This window comes from Juglans microcarpa x Juglans regia, chromosome 1D (genome assembly GCF_004785595.1).
Source record: "Juglans microcarpa x Juglans regia isolate MS1-56 chromosome 1D, Jm3101_v1.0, whole genome shotgun sequence".
Classification (NCBI taxonomy): domain Eukaryota; kingdom Viridiplantae; phylum Streptophyta; class Magnoliopsida; order Fagales; family Juglandaceae; genus Juglans; species Juglans microcarpa x Juglans regia.
In genome coordinates, this window is record NC_054594.1 from 8363704 (window position 1) to 8382898 (window position 19195).

General features: G+C 33.4%; 2 protein-coding genes across 3 annotated transcripts; both read right to left on the bottom strand.

Moving 5' to 3' along the window:
- Nucleotides 1–314: 314 nt before the first annotated feature.
- On the bottom strand, nucleotides 315–4504 carry LOC121265121 (ubiquitin-conjugating enzyme E2 4-like). 2 transcript variants are annotated; one of them, XM_041168626.1, is made up of 6 exons: nucleotides 4248–4504; nucleotides 4079–4158; nucleotides 3517–3631; nucleotides 3348–3400; nucleotides 3120–3248; nucleotides 315–639 (listed from the first exon to the last, which is right to left on the bottom strand). In XM_041168626.1, the coding sequence occupies exons 1-6, from the start codon at nucleotides 4289–4291 to the stop codon at nucleotides 509–511; spliced, it is 552 nt and encodes a 183-aa protein (XP_041024560.1). In that variant the 5' UTR covers nucleotides 4292–4504; the 3' UTR covers nucleotides 315–508. The 2 variants fall into 2 exon arrangements, with proteins under 2 accessions (XP_041024560.1, XP_041024553.1); XM_041168619.1 differs by having other exon boundaries at nucleotides 3339–3400; nucleotides 4248–4371.
- An 8087-nt stretch (nucleotides 4505–12591) lies between these two features.
- Nucleotides 12592–17154, bottom strand: LOC121265138 (ubiquitin-conjugating enzyme E2 4-like). Its single transcript, XM_041168638.1, has 6 exons — nucleotides 16900–17154; nucleotides 16732–16811; nucleotides 16126–16240; nucleotides 15958–16010; nucleotides 15730–15858; nucleotides 12592–12832 (listed from the first exon to the last, which is right to left on the bottom strand). The coding sequence occupies exons 1-6, from the start codon at nucleotides 16941–16943 to the stop codon at nucleotides 12702–12704; spliced, it is 552 nt and encodes a 183-aa protein (XP_041024572.1). The 5' UTR covers nucleotides 16944–17154; the 3' UTR covers nucleotides 12592–12701.
- Between the last annotated feature and the right edge of the window lie 2041 nt (nucleotides 17155–19195).

Sequence of the window (19195 nt, forward strand, 5' to 3'; positions counted from 1 at the left end):
TAAAAAATATATTTTAACAATATTCTATTCAATTACTATTCAAAACATCTCATTTCATCTTATCTAAACTGTCTATCCAAATCCAACCTAAATATTTATTGGAGTCGAGTTTATACAAATCGGCCTCCACTCCTTACCTTATAAAAGAAAAAGTTTGTAGTTTTTTATTATGTAAAAAGTTAGCTTTTGTTATTTTCTTAAGAGACAAACATGTTATTTATTCTTTAATTTGTACACGCGTGGCGTCAAAAGTAAAAAAGTGCTGAAGTGAAGTAAATGACATCAAACGAAGAACAAATCATGCCGCTTTCAAAAGTTTAAGGAATGATATATTCAAATGAAAGCATAGAATGATCAATCTGTTCTGCCAAAGGAAAGAAGGGCTATAAACAATGGAGGCTGTAATCAATAAACAAAGTCTATATTCTTTGGAGTTGCGGTTAAATTTAACAAAGCTAAAACATGTACAACAACTAGAGAGAGAGTTTAAAGGACAGCCCACCGACACCTATGGATCTGCTTTTCCTGCCACTTGCTCATCACTGGAATCAGATTCATCTTCACTCAGCTCCTCATCGCTAGATTTTTCTTCCGGGGCAGCTCCAATGTCTTCCGGTTTCGCATACTTCTCGCGGTATTCTGAATGGTGAGAGAATACAATCAACATGAAGTCATATCTGTGAATAAATATATGGTATTGAAATGCAAAGGAAAGCTACATGTCTTGTCATCTGGAGAGTTTTTTAAACCAAATATAGGTTGAAAATAAATTCAATGCCATGCCATGTACAATGGAGTACTCTGCCAAAAATAACAGTAAATCAAATATCTAGCTGCTGGATGCCTGCTTACACGTAATAAACGAACTATATGGAATTGTTTTGTGTGGTATCCAAATGCCTCTGTACTAGTCAAAGAAAAAGCGTCCATCAAATATAAAAGTGACTGAAGCAGTAAATAACAGCCAGAAAGTTCTCAAAGCTTTTGGTCAGTAAAAAGGATAACATCTCCCATCAAAACTTAAAGAGGACAACGTCTGGATTGCTATTGTATTGCTTCACATCTTTCTAAGCGGCAGGCTATAGGACAACCTGCTTCCATTAACTAGTTGCTGCCTTAAAATCTTCAGCACAGATGAAAAATGCTCTCTCTCTCTCTCTCTCTCTCTCTCAATGGGGGGGCAATTTCAAAATTCAAGAAGAGCAGCTATGGATTTACCATGAATAATTACTGTGAATAACTCTCACTAGGAGTCACCAGATATAGGCTTGCAAGAGAGACCTGGCATGATCCCTAAGCTAAAAGTAAGAGAAGCTGCAGGGCCAGCCAGCTCGAGAATTTGAATCCATTCAACTTCTGGGAGCCATCTAAAAATTTAGACTCAGAATTTCAAAATCATCATTTCCAGTTTCACTGGCAATCCATTCAATGCGGCCTTAATGAAAAATATACAATTCTTCCCTAGACTAATGGAAGAAATCTCATCAAACACACTAATAGCATGTTTTACCTAACATTTTGGATCTAAAACAAAAATCAGGAGGTAAAGCTCTGACTTGAACAGAGAAATGGGGCATTCATATTGAAATTTGCAGTTGTGAATTTCCAACCAACCTGCTCTAGTACACATAATGGCCAACCAATAAAATGTGATGCTGCATCCAGAAAATACTAAAGAATTTGATCATGGATAATACAGACAGGTTTCTTTTGTTTGCATAGCTAAAGTCAGCCACCTAATTCCTTTGTAAACCTCAATCTCAACTCTTACTTTCAAAAATTTGAAAACAAACAATGTATACAAAGAGCCCTTAATTAAATCTGGCAATACATAGAGTCAAAGCCCTTAATTAGTTAAAATCAGAACTGAACCGAATCAACAAGGTGGCACAATCCAAAACTCACCAATCAATTCATGTTTAGAAAGAGGCACTGGAATTGGGTACCACAAGCCTAATCGAAATCCAACTCACTCACAGTTGGATTGCTTGGAACAATCCATTTACAATGCACCTGAATTAAGATCTACAACTCCGCCACTGATGCATTTCATGCATTAAACCTTGAAAATACTATTCTTGCTTCAGAAAGCAATATAATATGACGAATGCAATAAAGACAGGTTTAGTCATGCATTCTCAATATATCTCAATATATCAAGTAACTTATTAATATTAAAGCACAAACTGCATTTTGGACTTCCACAAAAGTTTTGAACAAGTATACTGCTTTGGAAGGCAAGAATTATGTAATTCTAAAATACCATTACTATCTCATCACTTTTTTATTGCCAAGGACATCACCACTTCCACCAGATCAACAGTCACTTATATCACTACTTCAACCATCATCAACACTGAAAGCAGCCGCACATATACCACCAGCACCACCTTTTCCACAACATCAATGCCACCTTTGATTCATGCTTTCATAGTTTAGGAAAGGCATTTGTGTAATACCCAAAATGATTTTTGCTTTCATAGCTTAGGAAAGGCATTTGCTTTCATGGTACCAAACATGCCTTTTACTTTTCTCTTAGAATTGTTTTTGCCAGTCAGGAAAATAATTTTCTCTGTACTGCTTACCTCAAGCAAGAGTAAAAGCATGTTGATAAATACTTACACGGAGATAATACTTTTATTGAGGGGAAAAAGCAAGGATAGTGCAGTGAAGTGGGGGTGGCATTCATGGTAGTGGTTGCAGAGCTTGTGGAAACAGAGTGGAATGGCAATAAAAATGGTAAGAAAAGTATGGTTCCAACATGGTTGTAACGAATACAAGGCAGTGGCACTCCACACAACCACAGTGGTGGAAGTGGTGCATACAACAGATGACGTCTATGATGCAAGGCAACACATTGGCAATTGTGACAAAAATGGCAAAATAGGCAGGCACCAAAGAAGCACTGATGTAAGCCGCCTTCTCAGGTATCAGACAATGTGAAGTTCCCAAAATACTTGACAGTAATGTCAAGGAGTAAGACCAGTGATAATCCGCAAGCAACATATGTCCTATGCTCTTGAAATAAAATAATGATTGAAAAAACACGTGCCTCAAACTACTGCAGCTCTAGTATTATTATATACATGACATCAAATACTAGTGAAAAAGATCTATACCTTTAACTCTTTGTTCATAAGCAGCTCGGTCATGCATCATCAAAGCTGCAGCCTCTCCATTCAAAGGGTCTGATGGATTGGGGTACAGCAGAAGTTGTGGTAGGAATACTTCAAACACATTTACAAGATCTGCAAAACGTGGATGCCAAAGACCATTAGCTACAACCTCCTGAACTAGTGAGAGCGAGAGATACTTTGATTTTAACGAAAAGGCCCAACTTTTATTACCAAACATGGGGCTCCAGCTTTGATTAATAACATCTAAACAAACTGAACCTGACCTGAAATTAATATCAGACAAGATGGTCAGACTTGTACAAGATTCCTCTTAAAATTAACGAATGTGATAAACTACCAATAAAGAAAACAAAATACATGTTTTAACATTTATACTCACATCTCATCAACGTTTGGGTGGAAGATCTTATTAACGAAGCCTATGGAGGGAGATTTATATGGATAAGCATCTGGTAACTCAACTCTTATCCTCCACACACCTCCATGATAAGGACCTGTCAGAATCCATCACATGAATGCAGGAAAAACTCCTGTGCTCAAAACTGTAAAGCTCCATTTCCAGTCTAGCAATAAAACTTCTGAAGCCGTTGAGAACAAGAAGCAAACAACAAATCTACAGATGTTATAAAGAATTCTGTGGGTAATCTTTACAGGGCCAAAACGGTTCTATATTTCAACCAAAAGGCCACAGTATACACAATATAGAAATCAAAATATTACTCACTACTCAGCTTTCTATAAAGGAAGGGAGTCCGAGAACTAAAAAGCAATTTCAAAATCTAAGTTGGGAAAGTTCATAACATGTATCTTTCTACCATTACGGGAGTTTCAATCTAGAACTTATGAAATAAGAAAGTTGAAACCATCTTGTAAAGCTCAAAACTCATGCAGCAGCACCAGAAATAAGAATTAAAACCAAGATATGAGTATTGAAGATTTACTCTCACTGGGTCCATTGAAATCAACATAGAACTCTTGCATGCCATCATTGATCATCTCTACCTTGTAGTCGCCCATCATCCTAAAAAAAACACAAATATAAAAATTGACTATAAAAAAATGAACCGAGAAAAGATTCAAGATGACCCTAAAAACAGTTAGAGGAATAACAGTTTCATCAAGTCCATCTCTCGGCGTTTGCTTGGGGAAGACATGATTTTTCTTCACAATTTTGGCTCCTTTTCTCCTTCCAGATGTCTTTTTGGGGGGTAGAGAGAGAGAGAGAGAGAGAGAGAGAGAGAGAGGAGTTTCTTGTGGAACTGAGAGAAGCAAATTCAGACATTAATGCATGAAACTCAAAAGGAGATATTGAAAATGATGATGGTGATGATGGAGGAGAGGTGAATTTTCCAGCTAGGACCCCAAATACTACTATATTGTCAAATTGCATGGCTTGCAGCCACCCTTTGTTTCTATCCGACGGCTTATCTAATTTATTAAATTAAATTTTATTATCTTTAATTATAATAATAATTAAGATTTTAAATCTGAAATAGCTGCTTATTTAAACACTTAATATACGAAAATTATTTAAAATGTTTCATATCAATAAGCTTTATTATAAAAAAAAATTTATTAAAAACGATAACATCTAAAATGAAAAATAATTTTGCTATTTTCTATTATTTACCAAATTTATCCATAAAATTATAGTAATTGGTAAAAAAAAAAAACTAAGAAAAAAAACTCTCTAGATTTTAAAATACATCACAAATATTCTCCACTTTTTTTAATTTTATCAAATTCATTTTTTGTCCATTTGCTCATATGAGTTTTCTGAAATGATTAAAATACCTAAAGTTTATGCTAAACAGATATTATCAATTTCTCTTGAAATTGAGATGAGCCAAATTTAACATCTCTAAACATTGACACAAGCAAGATATTGGTCACATGGGACATAAAGAAAAACAAATCCATCTCTCCATACATGTGAGGTGCGAGATGGCAGACGGGAGAGGTCCTTAGAGGGAAGACCTCTCCCACGATCCGATCCATCGAGCAACACCTCAATCCATCAAATAAAAGGTGAAGGTCCACCAAAGATGTGGATGAGCTTTTCACCTTGATAGATAGATTACAACCACCATCTTAGAGGAAAGATTCCACCTCCACCCTCTCATGGCCAAATACAAAACCCTAATTTAAGAACTAACCCCTTTTTAATACCATGACTTGTCAACTTTTAAATTGATGGTCAATTCTGTGGTGTTGTTTTTCCTTTCTGCAGTTGGAAACATTTAATGCTACCTAGAAAATAGCTCATTTGGTTAAATTTGGGATTGAAATGGGATTCCAACAAAAAAAGAACTAGATTGGTGGTTTTGAAGATTTAAACATAATAAAAATGATTTCAATTCTACTATATATAGTAATTTTTTTGTACTCCTTGCATACGGAACTCAATATTTATTTTATATTAAAAAAAAGTGACGCAGCCAATCATATCAGTATAATGCATAAAGAGTACGCAAAAGTAACTGTACATAGAATTTTTGAAAATTGGATTTTCCAATACAATAATGAAAATTTTTGGTGCACAAATACAACCATCTTTAATAATATTTTAGTGAATTAAATGTGTAAGCTTCTTAATTTAAAATAAAAATCCTTGAAGGTGAAAATGGTATAAAAATAAAATACAAGAAAGGAAAAATAGGAGTTGTTACCAGTGGAGCTGCCAATATTATTATTATTATTATGAAAAATGGAAGAAGTTATATTACTATTTTAAAATTATCCCACTCTATTGACTTTGTAAGATTTAATAACCTTTCCATCAATCATTATTAAGATAGAAAAATTACAAAATAATTATTAAATAATATTATGTCAGTAGTGGTATAGTAATGTATTTTTTGTTTTGAAAAATAAAAGCTAAAGAAAAAAAATCAGCTTTTTTTAAGCTTTTTTATTTTTACCTCCAATCCAAACATGTTTTACATAATAAAACAAATCTTCTATCTCTAAAAAAATAATTCTCAACTACCCATTTGCACGAGTCTATGTGATTTAAAAAACATAAAAATTAAAATTAAAAAAAAAAAATCTCTCGAGGCTTCACTTCAATGGACCCAACCATTTTTTTTTAATTCAGTAAAAACATATCTAAAAATCTATAAAAATATTTCAGAAATCTTCAGAAAAATATTAAATACAAACAAATCTGCAGTTAAATCACATCAAAGATTACAACCCAAAAGTAAATAAAAGAAATGATTTATAAAAAAATAGACTCCAGTTTAAAAAAGTATAAAAAATATTATTTTTTATTAATAAATATTTTTTTTTAAATTTATATAAAATTTATCTATTTAAAATTTATATACAGCATTACTCTAAATAAGTAAATGACAGTTTAGGATTCCCGAGTCACTGTTTCGTACGTTTGAGACATTGTTTCGGCCGGCCCACGTTTTTGTGCAACTTGGTATTTGATTTTGACAGCTACCCTTTTTTGAAGGGTCGGCCGAAAGCAAAGGTTCATTGGAACTTCGTCAGTGGGCCAATTATATTTATAATAATTAATAAAAAAATATTATTCTTTTATTATTAAGTTGACGTGGAGAGTATATAATCTACGTCATATAAATAGTACGTCAAATCATTTGTACCTAGCAAGAAATAATGCGTCAAATTGTTTGTATCTAGCAAACCTCTTAGAGCACTTATATTGATCTATGCATATTTATATACAAAGTCATATTTGTATAATATGATCTTAAAATCCTCTACATTGACTTGTGCATATCCAAATATTTAACTAGTTATGAACAGTGCTTATATGAATTTAGATAATTACTATTCACTCTTCAAAATATATTTTAATCATTATTTCTCTCTCCTCACACTCTCTCTCACAATCCTTTCTTTTTCTCTCTCCTTTAACAACACAACAAACATTCACATACACATTCATTTTATTATTATAATATATTATATTTTTTTTCATTATTATATTTTTAATATAATATATAAAAAAAATTATATTTTTTATTATTACATTTGTATTATTAATGGATGCTAATTGTAAAATATATATAAAAAATTGATTTTAGCAAAAAATTAATAATAATAAAATAATAATATTTTATTATTATTTTGTCTCAAATATGCATAAATCAATGTGAGAATTTTGCTTGAATGACAAAGTAGTTATGTAAGAGCATTAGCAATGGCCTAGCCAAATGTCAATACAAGTCTATAATTTAGCTATATGTAAAAATAAACATCTACATTGGACTAGCTAAGAGTTCAAAGTTAAAGACTTCAGCTATAGTAAAGTTCTACTCCTCTCCAAACATAGCGAGTTACTGTTCATGGTCTAAACCAATATTAAAATTATTTCATCTACTTTTCCAAGTTATTTTCTCTTTCTTCATCTATTTCCCTCGTTTTCATTTCTTCATTCCGAAACACCCACTCCGTAACCTTCGTCTTCTTCAACCGCGAGCAACAAAGAGACCTGCGTCTTCTTCAACCGCAAGATGTCTTCTCTCCGTCGTGTAGCCGTCGTCTTCCAGCCCAAAAGGTAATTTATCTTCCTCGCTCCTCTCTCCCACTTCTCTGCTTAGATTTCCTCTCCCTCTTCTCTTTCTATTTTCTCTCATTTCATCAAGTGATTGAATTTGTGTTTAGGGTTTGCGCGTCCCGAACTCTGTCACAAGGTTGCCTTGCCCGTGAATCCTTGTCCAAAATGTTGTACATTTTCTCTACAAACTGAATTTGAAAATCGCGATTGGGGTATTTCCGTGTAACTGATTTAAGATTTGGGTATTTTTGTGCTGGAATCTGATTTGAGATTTGGGTATTTTGGTTATTGTCACCCAATTATCTCACTGGGTTCAATTGGCTGGAGATTGACTTGTCTAGGAAGCCGTTAGAGTCATATATTATTTATTGATCCTTAATTAATATGTTCATCTATACAAATCAAAAAGCAATTTATATGGTCATCTATATATCTCTCTGTACAATGCTGTTTTGTTTTTCCTTGTCAGCACTACAATTTCTGCTACTTACAGTGTAATGCCTGCTATGGTATTTTCCCTGTTCATTTCTGAAGACTTGCTAGATTGAAAATCATGATTTAGATAGTTTGTGCCATACTTGGTTTATTGAACTATAAGTTTCATTGGATGCTAATGTAATGGGAACTATGGAAAGATTTTCAAGTGCATTTCTTATGTTATGACAGCTTTAGTTATTGTTTGGGCACCTTGGTGACTGTTTGGAACTCATATATTGCTTTAGGTATTAGGATGCTGATGAAAGTGATGGCTACTGCATGTAGTTGCTTGACTTGTCTTTTTATTGTAGAGAACATTTCCAGTTTGGATAACCGTGTAGTTGGGATATTTTGGTTGTTTCCAATTTGCAGCTTCTGCCTCTATCTAGTCTTTCTCATTCTTAGTGCATATTCATTCTAACTGACCGTTACGATGTTTTTGTGCTTGGATATACCGATCATGATGTTTGTTGCAAAACTTTCCAACCGCACATTGTGCTTAATACACTACATTATGCAAAACTACAAGACTATGATGTAGAGATGGTATCCAATGGTCTGAATTTTAGTAGGTCTGCATTTGTATTTTTTATTCTTTTTCATGAATGAGAATATAGTTTTGTCTCGATTCCTTTTATCTTTTGATTTCCTTTTGATTACACTTGTAATTTTAGGCACATTGCATAAGAAATAGGTTGAGGAAATAATAATTTTAAGTAAAATATAAATTATTAATTAATATATAAAGTGTATTTGCAAAATATAAAAAAAAAATTTGTAAAATAATATTAAAATATATAATATTATATTATTATTTTCACTTTAAGATAGCTAGTCCAATATGGACTCACTAGTCAAAATTTAATACTATAGCTAAAAGTTAATATTCTAGTCAAATTTTAGACTTAACAATCTATTGTCAATGCTCTTAAAGAGGTGATTTTGCATATACATATGTACAGACCAATGTTAATGCTCTTATATATCTTTTCTATTTGTTTTATTTTATTTTTTACTTCTTTAAACTCTATTTCTAAAATCACTAAAATAATTCTTTATTCTTAATGTATATTGTTGGAATTTTCAACTGATAAATGAGAATGTTCATCATGTTGATGGTCGATGTTCGAATTTCGGATTGAAAATTTTTTTTAAGAGAAACTATCATCATTCATTCATCAAGAAAGTTACATCCATGAATAGATATATTCTAAGATATTCTCATATCAAATATGACATCATAAACCAAAATAATGTATTTGAAACTCTACTAATACACTAATTCCTTTTGCGATTGGTCTGATTTTCACTATTACTGATACTCTTTACAGATAAATATCTAAGAGACAACCTAGCATCGCCCTTCATAGAAGGAGATGACTCAACCTCTACAGACAAAAATCTGAGAGACAAACTTTATTTTTTCAATTAATAATAAGAAAACAAAAAATGAAAGCAGTAAGATGAATTGATACATAGATGAATTTCGGATTGAATTGATGCATAGATAAAAAATAATTTAGGCAGATTTATTTACGCGCTAACACGATATAATATTTATCGGTTAATCATTTATACAAATTTCTTTCTTACAATAACAACAATAAAAGAAATCTCAACAGACTCCCAAAGAAAATAATAAATATTATACTCAATCAAGTAGGGGATGAATATGTATGTATTATGCATGATTTAACACTCACAAGATAGTTTGGTTTCTTCAATGGAAATCACTCTTCCTCAAATAATTTATCAAGCAAGATGGCTCCTCCCTATGCTGTCAAAGTTGGTAGGGGGGATCACCTAGAAGGTTGGCCGACTTTTATACAAATTAATAAAAGTGATAGATTGATTTGGATTTGGGTAATTGAATTATTTGATTTATCTAAGAGGAATCCAACTCTTTAAGCAAAGAATATAGCAGATTCTTTTGACCAAATTGGAGTCCATCAAAAACTTCTTACCCTAACGTTCACTGTATTGTATGTGTACTTTTGCTATGCACAAGTCTCCAGTCTATTTCCCATTGGTTTCTTGGATAATCTATTGGCTATTTTCAGCAAACAATTATTAAATAAGTTTCTTATTTACTACAATTTTATTACTATTTATAAACTATTTCATTACTATTCACAGATGATCTGAGATATTTTTAGCATCTAAAGGGAGACAAGTCTTTCATATTTGGATACCAACGGAGCTGCATGGAAAGGAAAAAAAATAGATTATATTTTTACCTGCAAGTCAGAGTAGATGATACATCTTCAATACTATTGACATGATAAGACTTGATTTTTAAAATAAATTTAAAATATAAATTGAATCATATCACATTAACAAGTATGAAAATTGAGTTCTTTCGTGTGTTTTAGAAAAAAGTAGAGATGTCATGTGACATGTGAATGCTACTCATGCTAATTAATGTTTCTTTAATTTTAGTAGAAAAAAACGTGTGAATAATGAATTTTAGGGATAAAAAATCATGGTTAGGGATTGCTTCCATGGTCCTATAATATAATTTCACACACAAAAAAAAAAAAAAACGTGTTAGAATATTTTCAGAATATTTTAGCAAATCATTGATGGTACCCCTTATTCCCCATCATATCCATGCAGCTCCTCATACTTGGTGTAAATCAATTACCATTTTTTTTTATTATTTCTCTTTCCTTATTCAACTATAAATGGTTCTAGTCATATAATTTTACATACAAAGATACAACCTTATTTCTCCACAATTACTTCTTGCATTTTTTCTCATCAAAATAAAAATGTTGGGTGAATTCCCCTCAATCTCTATGTTAGATCAAGATCACTCAAGTTCTTATATGAGCTTGGGTCTTAAGTGGGATGAGATCGACATATATATAAAGCAAGTCTTACAGTATTTATCGTATATTTAAGATCGTTCAAAAAAATTCATCCACACAACAATAGATGTTATAAAGTTTACTTTATATGTCTATCTTTCTCAAATGAGACGCTCAAATCCGGATTAAAATTTGAGGAGATATCTATATTGTAGGGTTGAATGAAGAAATCCCTTAAAGTTTGTCACAACATGGCTACATATAATTTAATGGTACCAAATTCGCAAGGGACAGACTTTATCATATAGCTATTAGATTAAAATATTTATGGCCTTTTTAGCTTAGATTTGATCTCACTTTCAAAAATGTAAAAGACTCCAAATCTATCTGAATAATTTATAAGATAAATACACACCACTCCATCTATCAATCATGCATCAAGTATTACATTTTAAAGTTATCCAAAAATTAAATTAGAGTTTTTGTAAAATTTTAAGGACTAAAAGTATATTTTAACATTAACTATTATCATTACTATGATAAATGACAACAAAAAGGATACAAATGACCATGCGATTGGTCTTCGACTCTTCGCGAAGCCGTCGATCCAACTGAGAATTTTCTTCATTTTCTTTATTTATCTCAAATTTTGAATTGTGATTTTTTTTTTAATCACCTACAATTTAGTCTCCACAATTTTTATAAATAATTTCTATTATTTTAATAAAGTTAATGTGTCCCGCATATATTATAAGAGTTGTAACCATTGGTATATGTACCAAATATTACATTTATTGATGGAATGGTGTCAACACTATTATATATAGGATTGAAGATTTCCTTGCTTAACATATTTGACAAGCCCCAATACACTTCATCTATGAGAGCTAAGGATGATGATTAATAGGCTTGAAGATTTTTTTACAGAAGAGAAATACTATTTGAAAGCCGTCACACCAACCGCGTGACATTATTCGATTTGTAAGATTTATATTTTAAAAATTTATATTTCAAATCAAATTATATTACATAAATGGAATGAACTATAAAGACTTTCAAATATAATTATCTTTTTACAGAATCTGATGACTCTTTTTATTCGTAAAACATTCTATTAATAGTGAAGAAAATCTCAAAATATTGGATAATCCTTTTATCTTTCACAAAAGTTTATTTCTGTGAAAACTGTATGTAGACTAACTCGTGCAAAAATTATTCCTCGAACATCATGAAATGGAGACAAAAACCAAGTAGTTTTTTTGTATCTGCCCCTTCCAAGTACCTGTGATTGTTTTCATTGTTTGATTCGTATATTGAATTAGCGTAAATATTTCTTGGAGTCGAGTTTATACAAATCGGCCTCCACTCCTTCCCTTATAAACGAAAAGGTTCGTGGTTTTTTATTATGTAAAAAGTTAGCTTTTGTGAATTTCTCAAGAGACAAACATGTTTTTTATTCTTTAATTTGTACACGCGTGGCGTCAAAAGTAAAAAAGTGCGGAAGTGAAGTAAATGAAATCAAACGAAGAACAAATCATGCCGCTTTCAAAAGTTCAAGGAATGATATATTCAAATGAAAGCGTTGAATGATCAATCTGTTCTGCCAAAAGAAAGAAGGGCTATAAACAATAGAGGCTGTAATCAAGAAACAAAGTCTCTATATTCCTTGGAGTTGCGGTTGAATTTAACAAAGCTAAAACATGTACAACAACTAGAGAGAGAGTTTAAAGGACAGCCCACCAACACCTATGGATCTGCTTTCCCTGCCACTTGCTCATCACTGGAATCAGATTCATCTTCACTCAGCTCCTCATCGCTAGATTTTTCTTCTGGGGCAGCTCCAATGTCTTCTGGCTTCGCATACTTCTCGCAGTATTCTGAATGATGAGAGAATACAACAAGCAACATGAATTTATATCTGCATAAATATATGGTATTGAAATGCAAAGGAAAGCTACATGTCTTGTCATCTGGAGAATTTTTTAAACCAAATATAGGTTGAAGATAAATTCAATGCCATGCCATGTACAATGGAGTACTCTGCCAAAAATAACAGTAAATCAAATATCTAGCTGCTGGATGCCTGCTTACACGTACTAAACGAACTATATGGAATTGCTTTGTGTGGTATCCAAATGCCTCTTTACTAGTCAAAGAAAAAGAGTCCTTCAAATATAAAAGTGACTGAAGCAGTAAATAACAGCCAGAAAGTTCTCAAAGCTTTTGGTCAGTAAAAAGGATAACATCTCCCATCAAAACTTAAAGACGACAACGCTGGATTGCTATAATATTGCTTCAGTTCTTTTTAAGCGGCAGGCTAGGATAACCTGCTTCCATTAACTAGTTGCTGCCTTAAAATTTTCAGCACAGATGAAAAATGTTCTCTCTCTCTCTCTCTCTCTCTCTCTCTCTCTCTCTCACTCACTCACTCACTCACTCAATGGTGGGGCAATTTCAAAATTCAAGAGGAGCAGCTATGAATTACTACGAATAATTACTGTGAATAACTCTCACTAGGAGTCACCAGATATAGGCTTGCAAGAGAGACCTGGCATGATCCCTAAGCTAAAAGTAAGAGCAGCTGCAGGGCCAGCCAGCTCGAGAATTTGAATCCATTCAACTTCTGGGAGCCATCTAAAAATTTAGACTCAGAATTTCAAAATCATCACTTCCGGTTTCACTGGCAATCCATTCAATGCGGCCTTAATGAAAAATATACAATTCTTCCCTAGACTAATGGAAGAAATCTCATCAAACACACAAATAGCATGTTTTACCCAACATTTTCAATCTAAAACAAAAATCAGGCTGTAAAGCTCTGACTTGAACAGAGAAATGGGGCATTCATGGTGAAATTTGCAGTTGCGAATTTCCTACCAACCTGCTCTTGTACATATAATGGCCAACCAATAAAATAAATCCGGCAAAACATAGAGTCAAAGCCCTTAATTAGTTAAAATCAGAACCGAACCGAATCGACAAGGTGGCACAATCCAAAACTCACCCATCAATTCATGTTTAGAAAGAGGCACTGGAATTGGGTACCACAAGCCTAATCCAAATCCAACGAACTCACAGTTGGGTTGGAGTTGGATTGCTTGGAACAATCCATTTACAATGCACCTAAATTGAGATCTACAACTCCGCCACTGATGCATTTCATGCATTCAACCTTGAAAATACTATTCTTGCTTCAGAAAGCAATATAATATGACGAACGCAATAAAGACAGGTTTAGTCATGCATTCTCAATATATCAAGTAACTTAATTAATATTTAAGCACAAACTGCATTTTGGACTTCCACAAAAGTTTTGAACAAGTATACTGCTTTGGAAGGCAAGAATTATGTACTTCTAACATACCATTCACTATTATATCACTTTTTTATTGCCAAGGACATCACCACTTCCACCAGATCAACAGTCACTTATATCACTACCTCAACCATCATCAAACTGAAAGCAGCCACACATATACCACCAGCACCACCAACACCACAACTACTGTTACCACCAGCACCACCGTTTCCACAACATCAATGCCACCTTTGATTCATGCTTTCATAGTTTAGGAAAGGCATTTGCATAATACCCAAAATGATTTTTGCTTTCATAGCTTAAGAAAGGCATTTGCTTTCATGGTACCAAACATGCCTTTTACTTTTCTCTTAGAATTGTTTTTGCCAGGCAGGAGAAGAATTCTCTCTGTACTGCTTACATGGAGATAATACTTTTATTGAGGCGAAAAAGCAAGGATAACGCAGTGAGGTGGGGGTGGCATTCATGGTAGTGGTTGCAAAGCTTGTGGAAACAGAGTGGAATGGCAATAAAAATGGTGAGGAAAGTATGGTTCCAACATGGTTGTAACGAATATGAGGCAGTGGCACTACACAACCACAGTGGTGGAAGTGGTGCATACAGTGGATAAGGTCTATGATGCAAGGAAACACATTGGCAATTGTGACAAAAATGGCAAAATAGGCAGCACCAAAGAAGCACTGATGTTCGTATTTGTAGTGGTGTCAATACTGGTGATGATTGTATTACCCAAACAACCAGGGTTAAAAATACTTATTCATATATATATATATATATATCCTTTTATTTCTCTTTTCTTTTGCTTTTGATGAGTAGATGTAATGATCACATTTTACAATACCCTTTCATAATCTATTTGTGAGCGTTGCTTTGCATGATGAAGAGCCATTAGAAATGAATAACTAACAAAAACCAACGTTCTTGACATGGCAAGGGAAACATATAAGGTACATGAACTTATATTCTTTTTCCAATGTCAAAACACCCATTCTAACGATGAACAAGCGGACAAATCACAAACAAAACAATACCTTTCCGTTTTACTCAGGTCCAGAACTCCATTGGCAACAGGAGAAACTCTTTTGCTTTTACAATACAGATAATTTTTTTTTATGAAGGTAGGACCGAAGCTAGCACTTGTAAGATAATTGAGGTCTATCGGTACAAGACCACATCTTCTCATATCTAAAAGAGAACTGTGACATTTTGTTATGCAAGTTAATAAAATCATTAATGTTGTAAGATGTAAGCCGCCTTCTCATGTATTGGACAATGTGAAGTTCCGAAAATACTTGATAGTAATGTCAAGGAGTAAGACCAGTGATAATCCGCAAGCAACATATGTCCTATGCTCTTGAAATAAAATAATGATTGAAAAAACACGTGCGTGCCTCAAACTACTGCAGCTCTAGTATTATTATAGACATGACATCTACTAGTGAAAAAGATCTATACCTTTAACTCTTTGTTCGTAAGCAGCTCGGTCACGCATCATCAAAGCTGCAGCCTCTCCATTCAAAGGGCTTGATGGATTGGGGTACAGCAGAAGTTGTGGTAGGAATACTTCAAATACATTTCCAAGATCTGCAAAACGTGGATGCTAAAAACTATTAACTACAACCTCCTGAACTAGTGAGAGCGAGAGATACTTCCATTTTAATGAAAAGGCCCAACTTTTATTACCAAACATGGGCCTCCAGCTTTGATTAATAACATCTAAACAAACTGAACCTGACCTGAAATTAATATCAGACAAGATGGTCAGACTTGTACAAAATTCCTCTTAAACTTAACGAATGTGATAAACTACCAATAAAGAAAACAAAATACATGTTTAACATTTATACTCACATCTCATCAACGTTTGGGTGGTAGATCTTATTAACGAAGCCTATGGAGGGAGATTTATATGGATAAGCATCTGGTAACTCAACTCTTATCCTCCACACACCTCCATGATAAGGACCTGCCAGAATCCATCACATGAATGCAGGAAAATCTCCTGTGCTCAAAACTGTAAAGCTCCATTTCCAGTCTAGCAATAAAACTTCTGAAGCCGTTGAGAACAAGAAGCAAACAACAAATCTACAGATGTTATAAAGAATTCTGTGGGTAATCTTTACAGGGCCAAAACGGTTCTATATTTCAACCAAAAGGCCACGGTATACACAATATAGAAATCAAAATATTACTCACTAATCAGTTTTCTAAGACCCAAAAAGCACACTAGGTACTTCAAACCCTAAAATTGCATAAAGGAAGGGAGTCCGAAAACTTAAAAGCAATTTCAAAATCTAAGTTGGGAAAGTTCGTAACGTGTATCTTTCTACCATTACGGGAGTTTCAATGTAGAACTTATGAAATAAGAAAGTTGAAACCATCTTGTAAAGCTCAAAAACTCATGCAGCAGCACCAGAAATGAGAATTAAAACCAAGATACGAGTATTGAAGATTTACTCTCACTGGGTCCATTGAAATCAACATAAAACTCTTGCATGCCATCATTGATCATCTCTACCTTGTAGTCGCCCATCATCCTAAAAAAACACAAATATAAAAATTGACTATAAAAAAATGAACCAAGAAAAGATTCAAGATGACCCAAAAAACAGTTAGAGGAATAACAGTTTCATCAAGTCCATCTCTCGGCGTTTGCTTGGGGAAGACATGATTTTTCTTTACAATTTTGTCTCCTTTTCTCTTTCCAGATGTCTTTGGGGGTAGAGAGAGAGAGAGGAGTTTCTTGCAGAACTGAGAGAAGCAAATTCAGACATTAATGCATAAACTTAAAAGGAGATATTGAAAATGATGATGGTGATGATGATGATGGAGGAGAGGTGAATTTTCCAGCTAGTACCCCAAATACTTCTATATTATCAAATTGCATGGCCTCCATTTGTTTCTATCCGACGGCTTACCTTAATTTATTAAATTAATTACTTTTTATTTTTATTATCTTTAATTATAATAATAATTAAGATTGTAAATCTGAAATAACAGCTTATTTAAACAATTAATATACGAAAATTATTTAAAATGTTTCGCATCAAATGGGCCTGTTTCTGTAAAAAAAAATATTAGTATGTGGTTGGAGATGAGGTAAATGATGCAATTCTGTCTTTTTTAACTACTAACTATCATATGGAAGCTATCAATTTTACATATTTAGTGATGATTCTAAAATGCAATAATCCAGTGACCATTATTGAATATAGACCCATAATTCTATTTAATGTTTTATACAAGATTATCACTAAAGTGTTGACCAATCGATTAAAACAAATTCTTCCTTCTGTTATCTCCCAGAATCAATGCGGCTTTGTTACAGGAAGGCTTATAACTGACAATGTATTGACTGCCTATGAAACTCTTCGTACAATGAGAACTAAGATTCATGGACAAAATGGATATACGGCATTGAAAATAGATATAAGCAAGGCTTATAATTGAATAGAATAGAATTTTCTCAAAGAAGCCATGCTAAAATTGTGGTTTGATGCAAAATGGACTGATCTAATTATGAGATGCATAACATCCTCCTCTTTTTTTGTTCTTCTCAATGGGGTTCCTCAAGAAGTTTTCAAGCCTACAAGGGAACTTAGACAAGATTGCCCATTATCACCTCTTTTATTCATTATTTGTTTTGAGGTATTAACAGCAAACCTTCAGATGACAAAACAAAGAGGGCTAATTTCAGGGGTACCATTAGCAAAAGAAAAAGACTAAAATCAGTCATTTGTTATTTGTTGATGATAGCCTATTATTTTATAAGGCAAATTTGAATGAGTGGGGGTCCTTGAATCTAGGGCTACCCGCCCCCTACGGGGTGGGGGCACCCATTCCCCGCACCCTGCCCCCGGGGGCGGATTCCCAATTTGCCCCGCCTCATTCTACTTAAAAAAAACACTACATTTTTTTATTTAAAAATTATTTCTAAGTGCAAAAGTAATTAAAAATGTATTTTTAGACCTAAATTATAAATTTAAATTTTATAAATATGACTATAATTTAAAAACTATGTAATTTTTAAATTTACTAGTGCATATTTTGTGTAAATTGTAGTTTATTAGTTTTTAAACTATGGAATTTTTAAATTTGCCAATGTATATTTTGTGAACAAGTGTAATAAATTGTAATATATATTCATATGTACACAATTTGTAAAATATAAATATATATATGTTTATATATATGTATATATATATATAAAAATGTAAACGGGGGGCGGGGCGGGGGAAATGCAGGGCGGGGTTGGGCCCTCCCCGCCACCCGCCCCCGCTAGGGGGCCTAGATGCTGGGCGGAGCGGGGTTGTCTGCCTCACCATGCGGGGGTAGAGCGGAAGCGAGGCGGGGCATTGCCCACCCCTACTTGAATCAAATCCACAACTGTTATGAGTAAGCTTCAGGGCAAAGACTTAGGGAGAAGACTTCTTTGTTTTTCAGTAACAATACCAAGCAAGTTAGAAAGGACTACATCATGCAGGTAGTTGGACTGAGAGCATCATCCAATATGGAAAAGTAATTGGGGCTACCATCTATTATAGGAAGATAAAAAATCAGAGCTTTCCATGGCAGTGTCGAAAAGGTGAGCAAAAAGATTGAAAATTGGAAAACCAAGTTTCTATCACAGGCTGGCCAGGACATTTTAATTAAAACAATTATTCAGGTCATACCAACATATAGTATGAGTGTTTTCCATTTACCAAAGCTCCTATGCAACAAGCTAAACTCAATGATGGCTGATTTTTGGTGGGATTTTCAAGATAAATCAGCTAAACTTCATTGGAAATGTTGGGACAGCTTGAGCAATAGTAAATCAAGTGGAGGACTTGGCTTTAGAGATTTACTCAGCTTCAATTATGCTCTCCTGGCAAAATAAGTTTGGAGAATGCTTACTAATCCTACCAGTCTTGCAGCAAGA

Bases quoted from the DNA above. Each gene is read 5' to 3' on its own strand.
- LOC121265121 (XM_041168619.1), bottom strand. From the start codon at position 4,291: ATGTCTTCCCCAAGCAAACGCCGAGAGATGGACTTGATGAAACT. The intron at 3,401-3,516 runs GTGAGTATAAAT...TATTAATTTCAG, and splicing joins CACCCAAACGTTGATGAGAT to GTCAGGTTCAGTTTGTTTAG. The intron at 640-3,119 runs GTATAGATCTTT...CTCACCATTCAG, and splicing joins TTATGAACAAAGAGTTAAAG to AATACCGCGAGAAGTATGCG.
- LOC121265138 (XM_041168638.1), bottom strand. From the start codon at position 16,943: ATGTCTTCCCCAAGCAAACGCCGAGAGATGGACTTGATGAAACT. The intron at 16,812-16,899 runs GTTATTCCTCTA...GTGTTTTTTTAG, and splicing joins GAGATGGACTTGATGAAACT to GATGATGGGCGACTACAAGG. The intron at 15,859-15,957 runs GTAATAAAAGTT...CACGTTTTGCAG, and splicing joins AAGCTGGAGGCCCATGTTTG to ATCTTGGAAATGTATTTGAA.